Source organism: Lipotes vexillifer, unplaced genomic scaffold, assembly GCF_000442215.2.
Source record: "Lipotes vexillifer unplaced genomic scaffold, Lipotes_vexillifer_v1.1 scaffold410, whole genome shotgun sequence".
Taxonomy (NCBI): Eukaryota; Metazoa; Chordata; class Mammalia; order Artiodactyla; family Lipotidae; genus Lipotes; species Lipotes vexillifer.
Window position 1 is genome coordinate 696,703 of NW_006794028.1, and position 20,027 is coordinate 716,729.

Sequence of the window (20,027 nt, forward strand, 5' to 3'; positions counted from 1 at the left end):
GGACGCGCAGGCTCAGCGGCTATGGCTCACGGGCCCAGCCGCTCTGCGGCATGTGGGATCTTCCCGGACCGAGGCACGAACCCGTATCCCCTGCATCGACAGGCGGACTCTCAACCACTGCGCCACCAGGGAAGCCCTAAATTGACTATCTTTTAAAACTATCTAGTTATTAAATTTGCTCTCTTTGTCCCCGGTCAGTCCCTGCTCCTGTACCCCCAGTCTCAGTGACTTATGCCACCATCTCCCCAGTGACCCAAGTAAGAGCTCTGGTTCAGCCTTGGCTCCTCCCCTTAGGCCTTACTCCCCAGTCTAATTGGGGACCACGTCCTGTGGACTCCGCTGTCTTTTACTGCATCCCTGCTCCCCTCGCCCATCCTCACGTCAGGGCTTCAGTTCTGATTTAATAATTGTAATCCGGATGCTTGCAGTGGTCTCCTCGCTGGTGTTCCCGACTCCAGTATTACTCCCTCTCATTCACCTTCCACGATGCCTCAGGTGGAAACGTCGTGTCATGCACGGCAGCCCTCATGGTCCTTGGGATAAGGACTGTGCTGCTTAGCATGACACTCAAAGCTTTTCCAGCACAGCCCTTGCCTAGCTTTCCAGCAGCCGGAATTTCATTAGGCGTCACCAGTCCCTGCAGTTGACACACGCTGACGTGGTGGAAGTTGTCACCTAACTGTTGCTCATTCTTCACGACTCAGCTCAGCTCCCATCCTTGTGAAGCCTTGCCCGTGTCAGTCACAGCATCTACCCCTTGAATTACTGGAGCACCTTGAATGACCTCACCCCTGCCTTGGCTCTCAAATTAATCTGTTTCCTTGAATATCTGTCTACTCTGACAGACTGTGAGCTCCTCAAGGACAAGACTGTATTGTATTTTTCTTTTTATTCCTAGACACTAGAGCAGTGGCTGACCTATGATAAGTATTCCATAAACATTCACTGAATGAATGAATGTGATATATATGTGTATCTACATGTAGGTTCACCAAGATGCATGTGTATAGGGAGGGAGAGAGGAAGAACCTTCACTCTAATGTGGTTCAGTTGCCCTGGAGAAAACACTCCTTCAGCCTTGCTTTTGACACACCCAGCAAGGAGGAGGTTCACAGTATCTTCTTTCTAAAAAAATCATTCATTCATTCATTCATTCATTTATTTATTTTTGACTGCCTTGGGTCTTCGTTGCCACATGCAGGCTTTCCGTAGTTGCGGCGAGCGGGGGCAGAGTCGTGGTGCGCGGGCTTCTCATTGCGGTGGCTTCTCTTGTTGTGGAGCACGGGCTCTAGACTGTGCGGGCTTCAGTAGTTGTGGTGCGTGGGCTTCAGTAGTTGTGGTGCGTGGGCTCTAAAGCACAGTGTCATATTTGGCCGCTACCAAAGTTGGTAATGATTTTCTAGTTGCTCAATTTAAAAGACATCTTAAAATGCTTCTTTGGTGCATTAGTCACAGCACCGTCTAGAACTTTTGATCAATCGGATTCATCCCTGAAACTCTCACCTTGGGAGGTGTCTAGTTGCAGCACACGGGCTCAGTAGTTGTGGCTCGTGGGCTCTAGAGCGCAGGCTCAGTAGTTGTGGCGCGCGGGCTTGGTTGCTCTGCGGCATGTGGGATCTTCCCGGACCAGGGCTCGAACCTGCGTCCCCTGCATTGGCAGGCGGATTCTTAACCACTGCACCACCAGGGAAGTCCCCACAGTATCTTGAAGAACTCCCGATTGGAGCTCCAGGAAACCTGGATTTGGTCCTGTCTCTTGCGCTACCCAGCTCTGTGTGACCTGATGTAGTTTCCTACCTTCTCCACGCTTCACTCCCCTCATGAGAAAAGGAGGGGGTTGAATTAGATTGCTCTTTCCCGCACTTCAGTTATTTAAGCATTATCTTGGCTTTTCTCGTGCCAAAGCCATCTGTCCCATTATTAACACAATTAGAGAACAATGCCTCAAAATTAGTTCCTTTCTTACTCTTTTCTGCTGCGTGTTAGCATAATTACATAGTCATTAATAATTTAAAAAGTTGCCTCTCACTGTGCCGACTGCCCATCCAGCCTGTGACGTTTGTCATCAGCAGGATTATGTGGACTCACAGGTTTCCCCGCAACCAGGGGCTTTGATTGCAGTTCTCACAGTGGCCACCAGGGGGACGGGGTGTCTGGACCGAGCTCAGGCAGCCAGAGCCTGGATGGCAAGGTTTCTCCCAGGCCAGGGGCTTTCCGAGTCCAGGGAGAAACAGAATGCTTTCCAATGAAGGTGCTTTTCCTGTAGAAATAAAAAAGTTGCATCGGCATATGGCACATTTTCAATACTGATTAATAACAACACAAATAAGTACCTCTTTGCCTTGTTGGGTTCAAGCGTTTCCTAGAGGATCTAATGAAAGCTATAGATTTCTTCCATCACAGAACCACGTATGTACAAACATACGGACCACTGCATACAAACACTTGCATGCAGATCTTCTGAGCTTATTGATTCCCTCTCTAGGGGCCTTTGGCTCTCAAGTTAAGAAAATTTGGTTTAGAATAATATCTGAGGAAACGTAAACTCCCAAGTACAATCAGATATTTCATTTGTAATTTTCACTGTCATTTTGTTCATAATAATCCCTGTTTAATTCATCGTTCTAAAAAGCACTGTTTAATTCTCTGTGTGTCACCCTGAATCGTGCTCGATTTGTCCAGGTCCTTCCAGCAGCCCAGGGAGCATTAGCTGTCACCCCAGGGGTTAACTGGGCTCCCCTAAAGCAGATTACTGGTACTCAAATGGTTTGGTATCCGTCTCTCTCTGTCTTTGGTACCGCACTGCTCTGTAATATAACTGGGTCACTGGGGTATCTCTACTCAGCAGGGTACAAAGGCATCGTGGTTTGTCTGTCCTCTGGTCTGCTGTGCTCTGTTGAACACATTTTCCTCATTTCTCTATGGTATCTTGGGCAGAAAATACAGATGTCTGGGGCATTTTCAGTTACCGTTGCTCATCCAGTGAGTCTAGTTGGAAGCATCATTCGTACGTCCAATTCAAATCTTTCCCTGTCCAGTGTTTGTAATCCTCTCCTTGTGGGCCATCGCTGCCCCCCTGCCAACAGAGGTGCTGATACCCCCGTGAATATGTGCTGACACATTCCCTCTCTTGTGGGGCTCAGGTGCAGGGTCCCCAGAGGCCACTGCAGCACCTCCCTGATCCTTACGTGAACACAATCTCTCCACCCCACAGGGGCAACCACCGTTTTTCACGTGTCACCCAGCCTCTTTCTCTGGGTCTCCTTGGCCAGTGGGCGCCCTTGTTGGGAGGATCCCTTTTGTTATGTTCACTTGATTCACAGGAAGCTCACGAATCTTTGCCGCACTGAACAGTGGGCATGTGGGTCGGCCGGTTCCAGGCCCTCTGCCCTGCTGTGGCTCTCCCGTCCGTCGTCCCTGCTCCACGGGCGGCGGTGCATCACAAAGTCAGTGTGTGGGCGGGGATTGCCGCAGAGACCTGATGCCCCTCGTCCAACCCCTTGGCCTCCCTCTGATTCCCTCTCCAGCTGTGGACGCTTTTGTGCCCACTGACAGCTTTGCACCCGACAGGCTTCTCTGCCACGGGGCTTTCCCTGCCTCTTGTGAGGAAGGGGAGTGAGTGATGCCCCTGAGGGCAGATTAATGCTCCAGCCTCCCCACGTCCAGGGGGACAGCTTCGAGGAGTGTTCCACACATTTTCTCCCAGGACGTTTCCCAGTCGGTTGGCGCCCCAGTTGCCTCTGTGGTGATCAGCTCAATAGCACGCGGTTTATTGACTTTTCCTCCTTCCTACCACCCACTCTGGTTTCTTGGGAATCACTTCGCCAAAAAGCAGCACGAACTCAGCTCGTCTCAGATTTTGCTCCAAAGAGAACCAGACGCAGATAGAGGTTCATATGGGAGAACCAGACGTCAGCCTTCCTTGCAGGACACCCCCTGGCTGGAAGAGGGGGTCTAGTGGACTTGCTTTTCCTTCATTTGGTTTGGGTGGGAGAGCTTACTCCCTGTTTGCCCCCATGTGGGGCTGGGGGCTTGGGCAGGGAAGCATCTCTCATGAAGACTCCATTTCCTGCACGGTCAACACGGTGGTGAGTGAGGGTGCTGGTGGTTTGCAGCTTGTGCAGCCCGGAGTGGACACCTCCCTCGCTGCTCCCGATTTGGGGTGAAGGGCATTTAGGCCTGTGTCCTTCAGCGTTTGCGTCTGATTCTGGAGCAACTGGAAAATTCCACCTCAACATCCTAGCACAGCAATCAATGATCGGGAATCTACTTTTGCTGTATCTTTCACCCAGTCCAAAGAAAGTTATTTTTTCCTTTCTCCTAAGAGAGAGGTTTGGTCTAATGTGCACATATGACTGATAATTTTCTCATTAATACTTTGCTTTTCTCTGACTGTACATCCTATGTGTTTTCCCACTGGACCTTCACCACCATGTACGTGAAAACGGGTCATATTTACATCTTCAGTTGTGTGTGTGCACGTGTGTGTGTGTGTATGCAAAGTGTCCTTTATCAAAGACCTTTTCCCGATAGATAACTTAAAACACAAGTAAACAAAGTACAACAGAGTTTAAAAACAAAGCTATACAATGGTTTTCCAATGTGGCTTATCAGGGCAGGGCTCTGGTTTGCCTGTCCGGACACTTCCTGCTCACCTGCTTCCTTTCTGATTGGAACAGATGAATGTTGTGTAGCTCACGATGCTTCTGGACTGAGTCATTTTTCCTCTCACCAGCTCTTCCTCTCTTGCCTTGGAAACATGTGATTCTTTATTTCCATTTAATTGTCATGTTGGGACCATCACACCGCAGAATTCAACGATGATCAGCTCTGAGTTCACAGGCTGGAATGGAGATACATGGCAAAAGAAAATAACTGTTACAGACACATTTTACCAGAGATGTAAAATGAGGTGGCATAAAAATGATCCCTGTTACCAACATGGCAGGAGACATTTCTGAAGCCCTAATCACATCTCGAGCCAAATGGGGACTAGCACGGCCTGTGTCTCTCCCAGGAGACCCACCTCTGATCCCTTGTCATCACCTTGAGAAGTAAGGGAGGAAGGAAAAGGAGAAAAACCAGTTGAAGGGAGTCACAGAAGACTCATCGGAATTTGTTTTAAAATCAGTGGATTATAGATAAAGCTTCCAAGTAAAGGTCTCCTGTGTCATCCTCTTTGCTCAAATTCAGCTGAAGCCCGTCTGAAGCCTGTTGTATTGGGCATGGATATTATAAACCCAAGTAAATGTCCATGTGCCCCTCCTGCAAGGCTGTCATCTCTATATGTGGGATAAGATTGTAGAAACCAGTGATGTCCACTTTTCTAAGGTGTATGACTTTTACTCCACTCTCCTTACTTTTAGACCCAAATCAGATATATAAGGAAGAACTGTAAAGTTACCTACATTGTCCCTGGCAAATTTACAATGTTCAATTGTGCCATCAGAGTGGCCTCAGTCATTTATGACATTGTTTGTTGGCTAAGAAAGCTATTTCCAGATTTAACGCACACTTCCTTGATTGCATAGCTGGCCCAAACCACTTCCTTATCACCATCATCCCACCGAGGGAGAGATGGAAACACATTCGTCGGATGACATAAATTTGATAGAGTAGCCCTCGATATGGAGCAGCAGTTGGCAAAGGTATTCGGAAGGTCCTACTCAAGTCTTGTTGCCAGAAGTGGTCATCTGAGCTGAGGTTTTCCTCACTGTGAAAATGAGAGCATCCGTTTTGGTTCTTTCCTCAATTAAAACTCTACGATTCCAGCAGTGGCACCACATAGCGATTTTTCTGGCATCATGATGACCGTCCGTCATTCCTGTCCGAAAAGGGACCCTCTGTGTTATACGTACAACTGTATAAACCACAGCAATTGCCAAGAGCCGTTCTGGCACGGGATGTCCCAGCCGGTGGAACGACTGGGCTCCCCTCTGCCCTGTATCACTCTAGAGACGTTCCCGAAGGAGGCCCTCCAAGCAAAGGCAGCGCACTGGAGGGCCCCGGGCCCAGCGAGCCAGCTGCAGAGGAGGTGACCAGGTGGGTTCATCACAGGTGCACACTCTCAGGAAACACCTCCCCCCAGGTGGGATTCATTCTTTTCTCAATATTACTGAACTCTGTACTCACAGAAGTCATGCGGTCCATGTTATCCCTGGGATGCGGTATGCTCTCCTGTGCAGTTTGGATCTATGCTGTTTTCAGTGGTGTAGGATCTTATTTTACAAATGGGTTTTATCCTTCTTTAAGTGATTGGTGGAAAAGACAAAAGTAGAAAGGCCAGGGTTTTTCCAGCACTGGGCAGATGGGGGCCTTCATGAACCCCGGGGCTGATAGTGTGGTCCTAGACACCCCGAGTCCCCGTGGGCACCAAGTGCCGTGCTAACATTCCAACCCACGTGTTTTTAATTCTTGCCCCTGAGGGATTTGCTCGTTTTCCATACTGATTAGTTTATAGCAAGGCTAATTTGCACTGACATTTGGGTTTACACATTGGGGTTTATTAAAATAAAGGGAACAGCATTGTAGGAGGCAGAGGGAGCGTGGCTCTGAGGGCTGATGGACTGAGATGGAAACCGGTCCCCGGCTTCATTCCTGAGCTGTCTTTTGTCCTGGGGCCACCACTCAACCGTCTGTGCATGGCTTTCTCTACCCAGAGTCAAAGTCTGAGAGACACAGGAGTTTTGGTGAATCACAGGGGCTTTTTTTATGGATTAAGTAATGAATGTGATTAACGATAATAAGGAGAATTCCCAGTTACCCACCTGTAGTTCCCCTGCAGCTCATTTTCAATTCTGTGTTGATTCCCTTCACTAACTCCCATCCCGACCCAGATGGTATCTATTTAGGAAATTCAGGAAACTCTTAATATTTGCATAAGCAGAGCAAATGGGAAATAAATTCGTGTGAAGAAATGATCTAATGCAATCGAAAGCTGAATATAAACAGCTTCTGGATTTTTCTAGGCCGTGGACTCATGAAGTCACTCAGTAAATATTTGCTAAGCCCTGCTCAGTGCTGGGCCCTGGGGACAGCAGCACGAGATGGGCTGAGGTTCGCCGTCCAGAGCGAGAGGCTGGGTGGACAGGCTGAGACTCGGGGGCCCAGGGGAGGAGGTGGGTTCCATTCCCACAATAGCTGATGGTGGTTTCCTTCCAGGGACCCCCCGCCCCACCTTCTGATACATGGAAAGGTCCTCAGAAACATCTCATCTTTACTCTTCATTACAAAGGGCGGTGTGTCCAGTGGACGTGAGCACAGCGTTCAGTCTCCTGATGCCGACGTTGAGGTGGGGGGGAAGCGGCCAGCTCCCCGAGGACAGAGTCCCCTTGTGGCCCCAGGGTGAGGGCGGGACCTGCACAGGGTAGGCACTCAGTGGCCATTTGTTGAATACATTTGATCCCGTAATCAGCCATATAGAGCCATATAGGGAAGGCATCAGCTTCACCATCATCCTCATTTTAAAAACGAGGGAGGTGAGGTTCAGAGAGGTTTGGTAAGTCCAAGGACACATAGCTAGAAAAAGGTGGAGTTAGGGCTCAAACCGTGCTCGTCTACCTCCCTGAAGCTGTCACTCTGAGCTGACGGTGTTGAATCATGGTCAAGGGGACTTAGCCAGCAGGTGTGGGTGGCACGTGGCTAGAAGCCAGGAAGAAACAGGAGTTTATAATCTTGCTGAAGCCTGACTGGTGTATGGTGTCCAGGGAAGGGCTGGAAAGTGGCAGCCAGCCTCATGGCCCTTTGATGGACTCCTCCCCTCTGCTTCTTGCTCTCTGTGTGACCCAGTGTTATGGAGCCAAACTTGTGTCTGCTTGCCCACACCCAGGAAAGCCAATCTACTGACACCAGGTTGGGGTGAAGAAAAGTGCAGTGTTTATTGCAGGCGCCAAGCAAGGAGTCCAGGCAGCTAGTGCTCAGAAGGCCCAAACTCCCTGATGGTTTTTAGGGAAAAGTTTATAAAGACGGGGTGAGGGAGGGGGGTTGTGGGGTGTGTGATCAGCTCGTGGACCTTCTTCTGATTGGTTGGTGGTGAGGTAACTGGGAGTCAACATCATCAACCTTCTGGTTCCAGCTGGTCTGGGGTCTGTGTGCTTGTGGGCAGCATACAGTTAACTTTTTCTGCCTGGTGAGGGTTTCAGTATCTGCCAAACAGCTCAAAGGCCGTGGCTCAGAATGTTATCTATAGCCCTTGAGGAGGAACAAAAGGTTTTTGACTTCTTTGTTTAATGGCTAAACCATCATTATTTTGTCTTGCTTGAAAGTTTCCTTTCTTTCTGCATTTTCTTTTCTCCAGTTAAATTTATTCTTTGACTAAAGTTTTTCTACAGACGAAAGGCAGGCAGAGGACCTGGAGGGGGAGTCTTGCTCTGGGAAGGCCCCATGGGTCCTGCTTGGTTACACCAGAGCAAGTTGCTCAGATCTCCCTGATGCTCTGTTTCTTCGTTGGCAACACTGATAACACCCGGCGTACAGTAAATTCTCAATTATACTGGATTATTTTGTTATTACCAGTTAAATTTTTTAATTACTACTACTACTCTTGTGATTTGCCTTTACGCACACAGAGACTTGTTACAGAGAGTAACAAGTCTTAAAATAAGCTTCTGAATTGCGTGGTATGTTATATTAAGTAAGCAGCTTTTGAGATTATTGAGTCTGAATCTGTGTCTGGCCCAGAAATTCAATCAAGGCTCCCTTTTCTGTGTCCACTGTTTTCTAACTTAGAAAAGCTGAGGTGACATATTTTCTATCATTGTTTCTAAGAATATTAGAGCTGTTTCACTGTGCTGCTTGGTAGGCCCCCTTGTTAATGTAAGGGCCATGTTAAGATGTAGGAAGTGGGAGCATGGCGTCTACCTTTCCACTCCTACGGTGAGTAAGTCTGAGCCCTGGGGGGAACGTTTTTCCGTGGCCTTGGTTTATCCATCGCCTCTGCTCTGCGCAGGGGACAAGTCTTGTTTACTGCTGTAACCGCTTATAAATTGATTTGTCATCCTTTGATGAGAAACACCTGCAAGGCTCCTGCAACGGCAACTCACCAGCATAAGGTGGCAGCCTGGGCCACATCTTCACCAGTGTTGCTTCAACCAAATATGCCAACTCTTACGAGCATGGGAGAAAGAACCAAACAGATTTTTAGTGGTTTTTGACAGTCTTTTAGCAAACCTTTTCTGAGACTCTCTGACCCAAGCATCAGTCAACCCTCTTTGTCATCTCCACAGCCAAGATCAGCCCTGGAATTTTGCTCTGGATGGTCCAGGCAGAGCTGTCCAATGATGTATAATGCAAACCACATACATGATTTTAAATGCTCTAGTAGCCACATTTTTTAAAAGTAAGAAAAAACAAGTAAAATTAATTTTTAAAATACACTTAATTAACCCAGTATGTCAAAAACATTGTCATCCCAACAGGTAATGAACGTACATATCATTAATGAGCTATTTTGCACTCTTTGTTTCATACTAAGTCTTTAAAATCTGGTGTGTATTTTACACTTTCAGCGCAGATAGCCACACGCATAGCTGCAGTGCTGGACAGTGCCCAGTCCAATTAAGCAAGGTGGCTCTGGGAAACAGCCAAAGCTCCGACAGATTGTCATTAAAACAAAAACTTACATTAGGGACCTCATCCCTATGACCCTCCTAAGGATGAGAGCCACTGGGGGCCACTTTGTGGACCTTCTTTCCATTAACATTCTTGTAGATCTGAGGATTTCAGCTCATCCATATCTGTACCAATATGTATGTTTTGTTTTAAGAGCTGTCAGTGACGGCGCCCAAGCCCAGCTCAGAACGGAGCCGAAGATGTTGGAACCCACCGCTCAGGACAACATGCTTGTGTCCATCACCAGGCGAGACTGGCTTCTCCAAGAAAAGCAGCAGTTACAGGTAAGCGGGTGAAGAATCTTCAAGAAATAAGACAGCATTTTTCTTATCCATTTGAGCTATAGGTAGCAAAGTGGGTCTTTGCTTTGCTTGAGTGAAGCAATTAGAGCATTGGCTGTCTACCTGGAAGCACAAGGTGGAGGGTGGTGACTAGGGGGCCTGTCGGGAGTCTCATTACCAATGAGGAGTTGAAAGCTTGGCGGTGTGTGTGCCTGTTTTTGCTATTCCTCATTACCTGTTGAATATGCTTTCCTTGTCTGCCAGGCCAGTTTGTCACCTCTTCTCATTTTGCCCTGAAGAAGGTTCTTTTAGAAGGCAGAAAAAAAATCTGAGCTGTGGCAATGCTTTATGGCAATTGCTGTCAGGTTGGACTCCGAGTAGCACCTGTCAGGAGGAAGAGCTGTAAGTGTGGACCGGGCAAAGTGGGCGGGACTGGGAAAGACTGGGAATGACTGGGGCATCGTGGGAACTCCAGGTTGGCCCAGAGCAGTGGATGCAAGCTGGCCGAGAATCATCAGGGGCTAGAAATCTTGGTGCAGCCCTGAGTTCCAGCCAGGAGGCAACCAGGAGCTCTGGAAGTCAACAGTGTCCCCCAGAGACAAGGAGCCCTGCAACTCTGTCCACACCTGCCTGAGCCTGGAGGCCTTGAGGCAGGAATGGGGAGCATTGACGTCTGGAAAGAGCAGAGGGCTTTAACACTGAGTCCAAGAGCTGGCTTAGGCTCCAAACAGCTGAATGACCTTAGACAAGTTAATGGGGCTCAGACATGTTACTGGAAGCCCTCCCGCTGCCCCTGCCTCAAGCAGAGTGTTCTTATTATCTGAGTTTGCCCATCCAAGTCCATATAATAGCAAGGTGGCAAAGGGAAGCAAACATTGTTGCTATTTGAAAATATTCTCCAATAAACTGGCACTTTTTTTTTTTAATTGAAGAGACTGTCTTTTCTCCATTGTATATCCTTGTCCCCTTTGTCATAGATTAGTTGACCATAGGTGCGTGGGTTTATCTCTGGGCTTTCTCTCCTGTTCCATTGGTCTATATTTCTGTTTTTGTGCCAGTACCATATTGTCTTGATTACCATAGCTTTGTAGTGTAGTCTGAAGTCAGGGAGTCTGATTCCTCCAGCTCCATTTTTTTTCCCTCAAGATTGCTTTGGCTATTCACGGTCTCTTGTGTTTCCATACAAACTTTAAGATTTTTTGTTCTAGTTCTGTAAAAAATGCCATTGATAGTTTGATAGGGATTGCATTGAATCTGTAGATTGCTTTGGGTAGTATAGTCATTTTCACAATATTGGTTCTTCCAGTCCAAGAACATGGTATATCTCTCCGTCTGCTTGTGTCATCTTTGATTTCTTTCATCAGTGTCTTATAGTTTTCTGTGTACAGGTCTTTTACCTCCTTAGGTGGGTTTATTCCTAGGTATTTTATTCTTTTTGTTACAGTGGTGAATGGGATTGTTTCCTTAATTTCTCTTCCTGATCTTTCATTGTTAGTGTATAGGAATGCAAGAGGTTTCTGTGTATTAATTTTGTATCCTGCAACTTTACCAAATTCTTTGATGAACGCTAGTAGTTTTCTAGTGGCATCTTTAGGATTCTCTATGTATAGTATCATGTCATCTGCAAACAGTGACAGTTTTACTTCTTCTTTTCCAATTTATATTCCTTTTATTTCTTTTTCTTCTCTGATTGCCATGGCTAGGACTTCCAAAACTATGTTGAATAACAGTGGCGAGAGTGGACATCCTTGTCTTGTTCCTGATCTTAGAGGAAATGCTTTCAGTTTTTCAGCATTGAGAACGATGTTGATGTTGGCTGTGGGTTTGTCATATATGGCCTTTATCATGTTGAGGTAAGTTCCCTCTATGCCTAGTTCTGGAGAGTTTTTTATCATAAATAGGGGTTGAATTTTGTCAAAAGCTTTTTCTGCATCGATTAAGATGATTATATGGTTTTTATTCCTCAATCTGTTAACATGGTGTATCACACTGACTGATTTGCATATATCAAAGAATCCTTGCATCCCTGAGATAAATCCCACTTGATCGTGGTGTATGATCCTTTTAATGTGTTGTTGGACTCTGTTTGCTAGTATTTTGTTGAGGATTTTTGCATCTATATTCATCAGTGATATTGGTCTGTAATTTTCTTTTTTTGTAGTATCTCTGTCTGGTTTTGGTATCAGGGTGATGGTGGCCTCGTAGAGTGAGTTTGGGAGTGTTCCTTCCTCTGAAGTTTTTTGGAAGAGTTTGAGAAGGATGGGTGTTAGCTCTTCTCTAAATGTTTGATAGAATTCACCTGCGAAGCCATCTGGTCCTGGACTTTGTTGGAAGATTTTTAATCACACTTTCAATTACATTACTTGTGATTGGTCTGCTCATATTTTGTATTTCTTCCTGGTGCAGCCTTGGAAGGTTATACCTTTCTAAGAATTTGTCCATTTTTTCCAGGTTGTCCATTTTATTGGCAAAGAGTTGCTTGTAGTAGTCCCTTAGGATGCTTTGTATTTCTGTGTTGTCCATTGTAACTTCTCCTTTTTCATTTCTGATTCTATTGATTTGAGTCCTCTCCCTCTTTTTCTTGATGAGTCTGGCTAAAGGTTTATCAACTTTATCTTCTCAAAGAACCAGCTTTTAGTTTTTTGATCTTTGCTATTATTTTCTTTGTTTTTATTCCATTTATTTCTGCTCTGATCTTTATGATTTCTTTCCTTCTGCCATCTTTGGGTTTTGTTTGTTCTTCTCTCTCTAGTTCCTTTAGATGTAAGGTTAGATTGCTTATTTGAGATTTTTCTTGTTTCTTAAGGTAGGATTGTATTGCTACAAACTTCCCTCTTAGAACTGCTTTTGCTGCATCCCATTGGTTTTGGATCTACATGTTCTTGTCATTTGTCTCTAGGTATTTTTTGATTTCCTCTTTGATTTCTTCAGTGATCTCTTGGTTATTTAGTAACGTATTGTTTAGCCTCCACGTGTTTGTGTTTTTCATGGGTTTTTTTCCCCCTGTAATTAGTTCCTAATCTCATAGCATTGTGGTCGGAAAAGATGCTTGATATGTTTTCAGTTTTCTTACATACCAAGGCTTGATTTGTGACCCAAGATGTGATCTAACCTGGAGAATGTTCCATGTACACATGAGAAGAAAGTGTAATCTGCTGTTTTCAGATGGAATGTCTTATAAATATCAAGTAAATCTATCTGGTGTATTGTGTCACTTAAAGCTTGTGTTTCCTTATTAATTTACTGTCTGGATGATCTGTCCTTTGGTGTAAAAGTCCCCCAATATTATTGTGTTACTGTTGATTTCCTGTTTTTATAGCTGTTAGCACTTGCATTATGTATTGAGGTGCTCCTGTGTTGGGTGCATATATATTTATAATTGTTATATCTTCTTCTTGGATTGATCCCTCGATCATTATGTAATGTCCTTCCTTGTCTCTTGTAACATTCTTTATTTTAAAGTCTATTTTATCTGATATGAGTATTGCTATTCCAGCTTTCTTTTGATTTCCATTTACATGGAATATCTTTTTCCATCCCCTCACTTTTAGTCTGTATGTGTCCCTAGGTCTGAAGTGGGTCTCTTGTAGACAGCATATATATGGGTCTTGTTTTTGTATCCATTCAGCGAGCCTGTGTCTTTTGGTTGGAGCATTTAATCCATTCATATTTAAGGTAATTATCGATATGTATGTTCCTATTACCATTTTCTTAATTGTTTTGTGTTTGTTTTTGTAGGTTCTTTACTTCTCTTTTGTTTTGCACTTAGAGAAGTTACTTTATCATTTGCTGTAGAGCTGGTTTGGTGGTGCTGAATTCTCTTAGCTTTTGCTTGTCTATAAAGCTTTTGATTTCTCTGTCGAATCTGAATGACATCCTTGCCGGGCAGAGTAATCTTGGTTGTAGGTTCTTCCCTTTCATCACTTTAAATATATCGTGCCACTCCCTTCTGGCTTGTAGAGTTTCTGCTGAGAAATCAGCTGTTAACCTTATGGGAGTTCCCTTGTATGTTATTTGTCCTTTTTCCCTTGTTGCTTTCAATAATTTTTCTTTGTCTTTAATTTTTGCCATTTTGATTAATATGTGTCTTGGCGTGTTTCTCCTTGGTTTTATCCTGTATGGGACTCTCTGCACTTCCTGGACTTGGGTGGCTATTTCCTTTCCCATGTTAGGGAAGCTTTCGACTATAATCTCTTAAAATATTTTCTTGGGTCCTGTCTCTCTCTGTTCTTCTGGGACCCCTATAATGCGAATGTTGGTGCATTTCATGTTGTCCCAGAGGTCTCTTAGGCTGTCTTCACTTCTTTTCATTCTTTTTCCTTTATTCTGTTCTGTAGCAGTGAATTCCACCATTCTGTCTTCCAGGTCACTTATCCGTTCTTCTGCCTCAGTTATTCTGCTATTGATTCCTTCTAGTGTAGTTTTCATTTCAGTTATTGTATTGTTCGTTTCTGTTTGTTTGTTCTTTAATGCTTCTAGGTGTTTGTTCTTTAATTCCTCTAGGTCTTTGTTGAACATTTCTTGCATCTTCTCGATCTTTGCCTCCGTTCTTTTTCCGAGGTCCTGGATCATCTTCATTCTCATTATTCTGAATTCTTCTTTTGGAAGGTTGCCTATTTCCACTTCATTTAGTTGTTTTTCTGGGGTTTTATCTTGTTCCTTCATCTGGTACGTAGTCCTCTGCCTTTTCATTTTGTCTGTCTTTCTGTGAATGTGGTTTTCATCACATAGGCTGAAGGATTGTAGTTCTTCTTGCTTCTGCTGTCTGCCCTCTGGTGGATGAGAAACTGGCACTTTCATATTCAGTGGGCATCACTGTAAGGTTTGGGTAGCTGAAAATGTGAAGTCTGGTTTTTGGTTCTGAACAATATTCACCAGTTGAAGGTCTCCCCAATTCCTGATGACGTCAGAGTGTACAGAACATACTTAGTGTTTGGAGGGAGCATTCATGGCAGAACTCTGGGGGAAGGTGGATATTCATTTATTCAGCGGAATTTTTGAGTGCCTATGACATGCCAGGTACTGTTTGCAATGCTCAGGATTCCTGTGGAGTTTATGTCCTAGTGGGGGTGGGAGTGGGGAGATAGAGAAGAAATGGCAAATGTAATAAATGCCGAAATTCTATGCCTAGAACGTCATAGGGTGGTAAGAGCTACAGTGCATGGACCAGAGCATTGGGGTAGGGGAGTCTACTCACTGAGAAGGGAGATTGAAGCGAACGCTTGATGTAAGAGGGAGGAGGGGCCTTGCAGAAATCTCCAGTAAGAGCGTTCCCCATGGAGGGGACAGTCACTCGAGGGCTGCAGTGGGAGTGTGCCCCACGCCTTCAAAGGGTAGCCAGGAGGCCAGGGTTGCGGAGAACAGCAGAGAAGGTCAGTGATGAGAGGGCCTTTGCAGGGCCTTGTGAGGTCTTGGGCTCTTCTCTGGCTGCATTGGGAGCCATGGGGGGTTTTTAAGCAGCGAAGTTATGTAATTGACCACAATTTAAAGAGTCACTTTGACATCTGTGTGAGAATAGGGTGGAGGGCCACTGTGGAAAACAGGGTGGTGGTTCTTTAAAAAATTAAAAGTAAAATTACCATGTGATTCAGCAGTTTCTCTTCTGGGTATAAGCCCCAAAAGAACTGAAAGCAGAGACCCAAAGACATCTCCATAGCATCATTATTCACAACAGTCAAAAGGTGGAAGCAACCCAAGGGTCCATCGACAGATGAATGGATAAACAAAATGTGGTGTATACATACAGTGCAGTATCATTCAGCCTTTAAAAGGAAGAAAATTCTGAAACGTGCTACAGCATGGATGAAACTTGAGGACGTTATACTAAGTGAAATGAGCCAGCCTCAAAAAGACAAATATTGTATGATTCCACGTATATTAGGTCCCCAGAAGAGTTAGATTCTAGAGACAGAAAGCAGAATGATGACCACCAAGCCTGGAGGCAGGGGGAATGGTGGGGTCAGTGTTCAATGGGGACAGAATTTCAGTTTTGCGGGCTGCAAAGAGCTCTGGAGATGGATGGTGGTGATGGTTGTACAACAATATGAATATACTTAACGCCACTGAATTACACTTAAAAATGGTTAAGATGGTACATTTTATGTTACCTGTATTTTACCACAGTTAAAAAAACCCCAAAACAAACAAACAGAAAAGAAAAGAATAGGGGATGGGAATTCAAAGGTTAGAAGTAGGGAGGTGAGATGGGAGACAGTGTCAGTAATACCATAATCTTGGACCAGTGGGATACACGCTGTTGTTTTCTTAGGGTGTCTTGGGTGGATCCTCAGTACCTCCTGCTGTGTCTCCTTCCTCCCCTACTGGAAGAGGGGTCAGTGGGTAGAGCTGTGAGTGAGCTGTACCTTGAGGCTGAGAGGACGTGGGTGAGAGATGGGGGGACAGCCAGGGTTAGAGCTATGCTCTTATCAGCTGGAAACCAGTGCATGGAACCTGGGAGTATGTTAATTAAAAGAGTCTCGTTTTAGATTCAGAATCCTATGGTCAGTGAGATGATTAGCTGCCGTAAAACTTTACGCACAGCGGGCATTCAATTACCTGCTGCTTGTTTTATCCATTGACCTCAAGATTGGACAATACTCGATTCTTTGGATTTTGGTTTGTTGTATTAGTGGAAGTTAAATTTATTTACTATTTTTATGAACCTAGACAGGAGAGTGCTATCTGCGGCATGTCATTTTTCTCGCAATCCTGTAGGCTTAAGAGGCTATGATTTCTAATCTTTCTCTACATGGTAAATTTGCATGTTTGGGGACAGACCAGCCAAGCCTCGTTTGCTTTTCTTTTTTGGTCTGTGGGTTGTGTTTCCTGCTTACTGGTGTCTCAAGTCCATGAAGTTTGCCGCCCTGTGTTCTAGCTCTGTCACCTGAAATGAAGTAAGTCGTTTATATATTTGCTGGCTTCTTCCAAGTCAAATTCTTGGCTCGCCACCCAGAGCTATTTCATGCTTGGGAGGGAATGTTTCTCCTTATGCCAGCTAATCAGAAATACAAAGCTGGCATGATTTTTCCAGTTCAGCAAACCTCCAAAAATCTGCCTGCTTCAGAAGGGCAACTTCACGGCTCTCGTGCATATGGCGGACTCTCATGCATATGGCGGACTCTCATGGAAAGGACTCATTTTCAGCAGCGCAGTCTGCCACGAGCAGGGTGAATTTACAAAATCTGCTCTCTCTATTCTCTACAGAAAGAAATCGAAGCCCTCCAAGCCAGGATGTCTGTGCTGGATGCAAAAGATCAACAGCTGAGAAGGGAACTAGAAGAGCAGGAGTGGGTCCTCCCGTGGCAGGGCTGCGACCTCATGGGAGGGCTGTCCCTGGGCGAGTTGCAGGAGGTCAGCAAGACCTTGCAGGACACCCTGGCCTTGGCCGAGCAGATTCCCGTCCGTGCAGAGCCACCCCAAACCATCAGGAGGTACTGGTGATTTCCTAACTGATTTTGGATCGCTCATCTCATTGATCTGTTTATGGGATTGATTTTGTCTGCTGTCCCGCATATATAAATTATTTTCCAAGCAGTGCTTTGTTTTTTCAGGGGAAGCACTGTTGATATTTTGAGTGGCAAAATTCTTCATGGTGTGGGGCAGTCCTGCACATTGCAGGATATTTTACACCCTGGCTACCCAACCCGCTAAATACCACCATTCCTCTCCATTCTGATATGGACCTTTCCCATTTCCAAACGCCCCAGGGGTGCCTTCCTTCCCTTTTGAGATCTACTGGAGCTCAATTGGTTGGAGATTTGGATGCCAGCCTTTGCTGAGGGTGACCAGCTGGAGACAGGAGAGGCTGGTGAGCTGTGAGGGAGGAGGCCCAATCAATGGCCTGGAAGAATGAGTCATTATTCATGGCACTAACATTTACTGAGTCTTACTGTGTGCCAGGCACTGTGCTAAGCTTTACTATATGAGTTGCTTCTATTATTATACCCATTTCACAGGAGGACAAGAGAGTTTAAGAAGGTCAAATAATTTGCCCAAAGTCCCAATTAATAAGAGCAAAACTGATACTTAAATTCCTGTTCATTACATCAAAGCCTAGTTTCTTTTCTTTTTTAGTTTTACTTTTCACTTTCTAATTTCTTTTTTTTAAATATCTTTATTGGAGTGTAATTGCTTTACAATGGAGTGTTAGTTTCTGCTTTATAACAAAGTGAATCAGTTATACATATACATATGTTCCCATATCTCTTCCCTCATGCGTCTCCCTCCCTCCCATAGCCTCGTTTCTTATCCACTTGCTATAGAGGGAGAACCTTCCTTGTGTTCTGCGTCGTGGGAGACCCAAGAGATACACATGGACCTCTTGCCTTTGGGGAGGTCATAACCTTATATGGCGAAAGACAGAACCCACCCTTACTCATGTTAGATAGAAAGTGAGCCGCGCCTGGCTGAACGTGCAGGTGTGGTGAGGCCTGCAGGTGCGGCAGGTGTAGAGCAGTGAGAGGGGGCTGAAAGTTCTTCCTGGTTATTACGCTGCAGAAAATACTTAAGAAAACATCACCCCCTGTAGCGGTTGAGAATATGGACTCTGCCATCTGATTACCTCACTCAACCGCTTATTAGCTGGAACCACTTATTATTGGGGGAGGGATGGGCTGTCATGAGGATGCCCTGAGTTAATACATATAGAGCTCGCATAACGGGGCCTGGGTGGCAGCAAGTGCTTTACCATGCTTACTGCCTGTCATTTTTATCACAGGGATTTCAGTCTTCTGAAGCCCTCTAACTGCCTTCCAAATGTGTTTTAGACTATTCAGTGAGTACCTGTCCCCTCTCACACATGTCCCACACCCGATCCAGCCCATCGAAGCTGGATGCTTGTCCAGGGAGCTGCCCATGGTGTCCTCCCCTCCCCTCCCAGCCCTGGTATTTCCCTGCAGAACTCTAACCCCGGGCTCATGCCCGTGGAGAGGGGGAAGAGATGTGTGTTGTTGCCGTATTTCAGCCAAAAGAAACTCACCATCAAGTCTGCCTGCTCTCTTTCTGCTTCACTTTCGCCTGTGTCCTTACGGTACAGCCTTGGCCTCTAGGGATCTTCCCTTGTCCCTCCTATGGAAGTCATGCTACACACACAGATGCACAGACATACACACATGCACATACACACATGCACACACACACAGATGCACACGCATGCACACACATGCACACATACGATAATACACATTACGTATCATACGTAATTATACATGTGAGGTATGCATTATATTAGACAGATGTATATGTGGAATGTGTGTAATATATAAGATGAAATATACATGTGCATTTACTTTTATGTTTGTAAAAGCACACATTTATGCATGAAGCTTAAAGTGAGCCTTTTTTGGTCCCGCCATCCAGATGTGTCCTACTTATTTCTCCTTTTGCTTTGAACAGCGCAGAGGTTAGTCTCACTCCTCTCATCTCTCTCACAAGCACTTCGAGGGGAAGGAGGAGGACGTGCTTAGCTTAGAGCCCACTGCAGTATTTCACAAAGCCTCTGTGTTTTGAGCTGAACTCCTGGGCAGCATCCCTGCAGGTGTGCCCTGTCCCCATACAGAGACACACAGGTGGCAGGGTGCCTGCTTTCTCACTTGCTAACTCATGGCATGCAGAGCAGCCCGGCGTGGTGGGCAGGCTGTTCTCCTTATTCTCATTTAACAGTTGCGGAAATAAGAACTCAGAAAATTTCCTGGGGATGCAGCTAGTAAGAGACCTAACTTTGATAGTTTCCACTTAGAGATCTCTTAGTCTAAAACAAAGAGCTCCAGAGTGTGGCAGCTGATGGAGCTGGGCCCCTGAACTCAGATCTTACCATTTCTAGTCTGTTATTCTGCCCATGTGCTCCAGCCTGCCTTTTCACCAGGATGAGATGCAGACGAAATAAAGGTGTGACTTTTGCCGAGCCATCCAGTGCTCTAATCAACTGAACAGACTCTTGAAAGACCTTTCAGGGTTTGTGGCAATCTGATTCTATGACACTGTTAGGGAAATCCGATGTAAGGATGGCTCTTGAACGTGCTGCAGTGCCATCTGGGGGCTCCTCGGGGAGGACCCATCATCCCCGAATCCACCTGTGCCCACGGAGGTTACAGAGTTCAGGTCAGGAGCAGGCTCTCACTTTTTTTTTTTTTTTTTTTG

General features: G+C 45.5%; 1 protein-coding gene across 1 annotated transcript in view; it reads left to right on the forward strand.

Moving 5' to 3' along the window:
- Positions 1-20,027, forward strand: part of DISC1 (DISC1 scaffold protein) — a 295,725-nt gene that overhangs the window by 48,941 nt on the left and 226,757 nt on the right. Inside the window, exons 4-5 of the mRNA XM_007466997.1 lie at positions 9,764-9,893; positions 17,094-17,320. Coding sequence (XP_007467059.1) covers positions 9,764-9,893; positions 17,094-17,320 — 357 coding nt within the window. The remainder of the gene's footprint in view (positions 1-9,763; positions 9,894-17,093; positions 17,321-20,027) is intronic.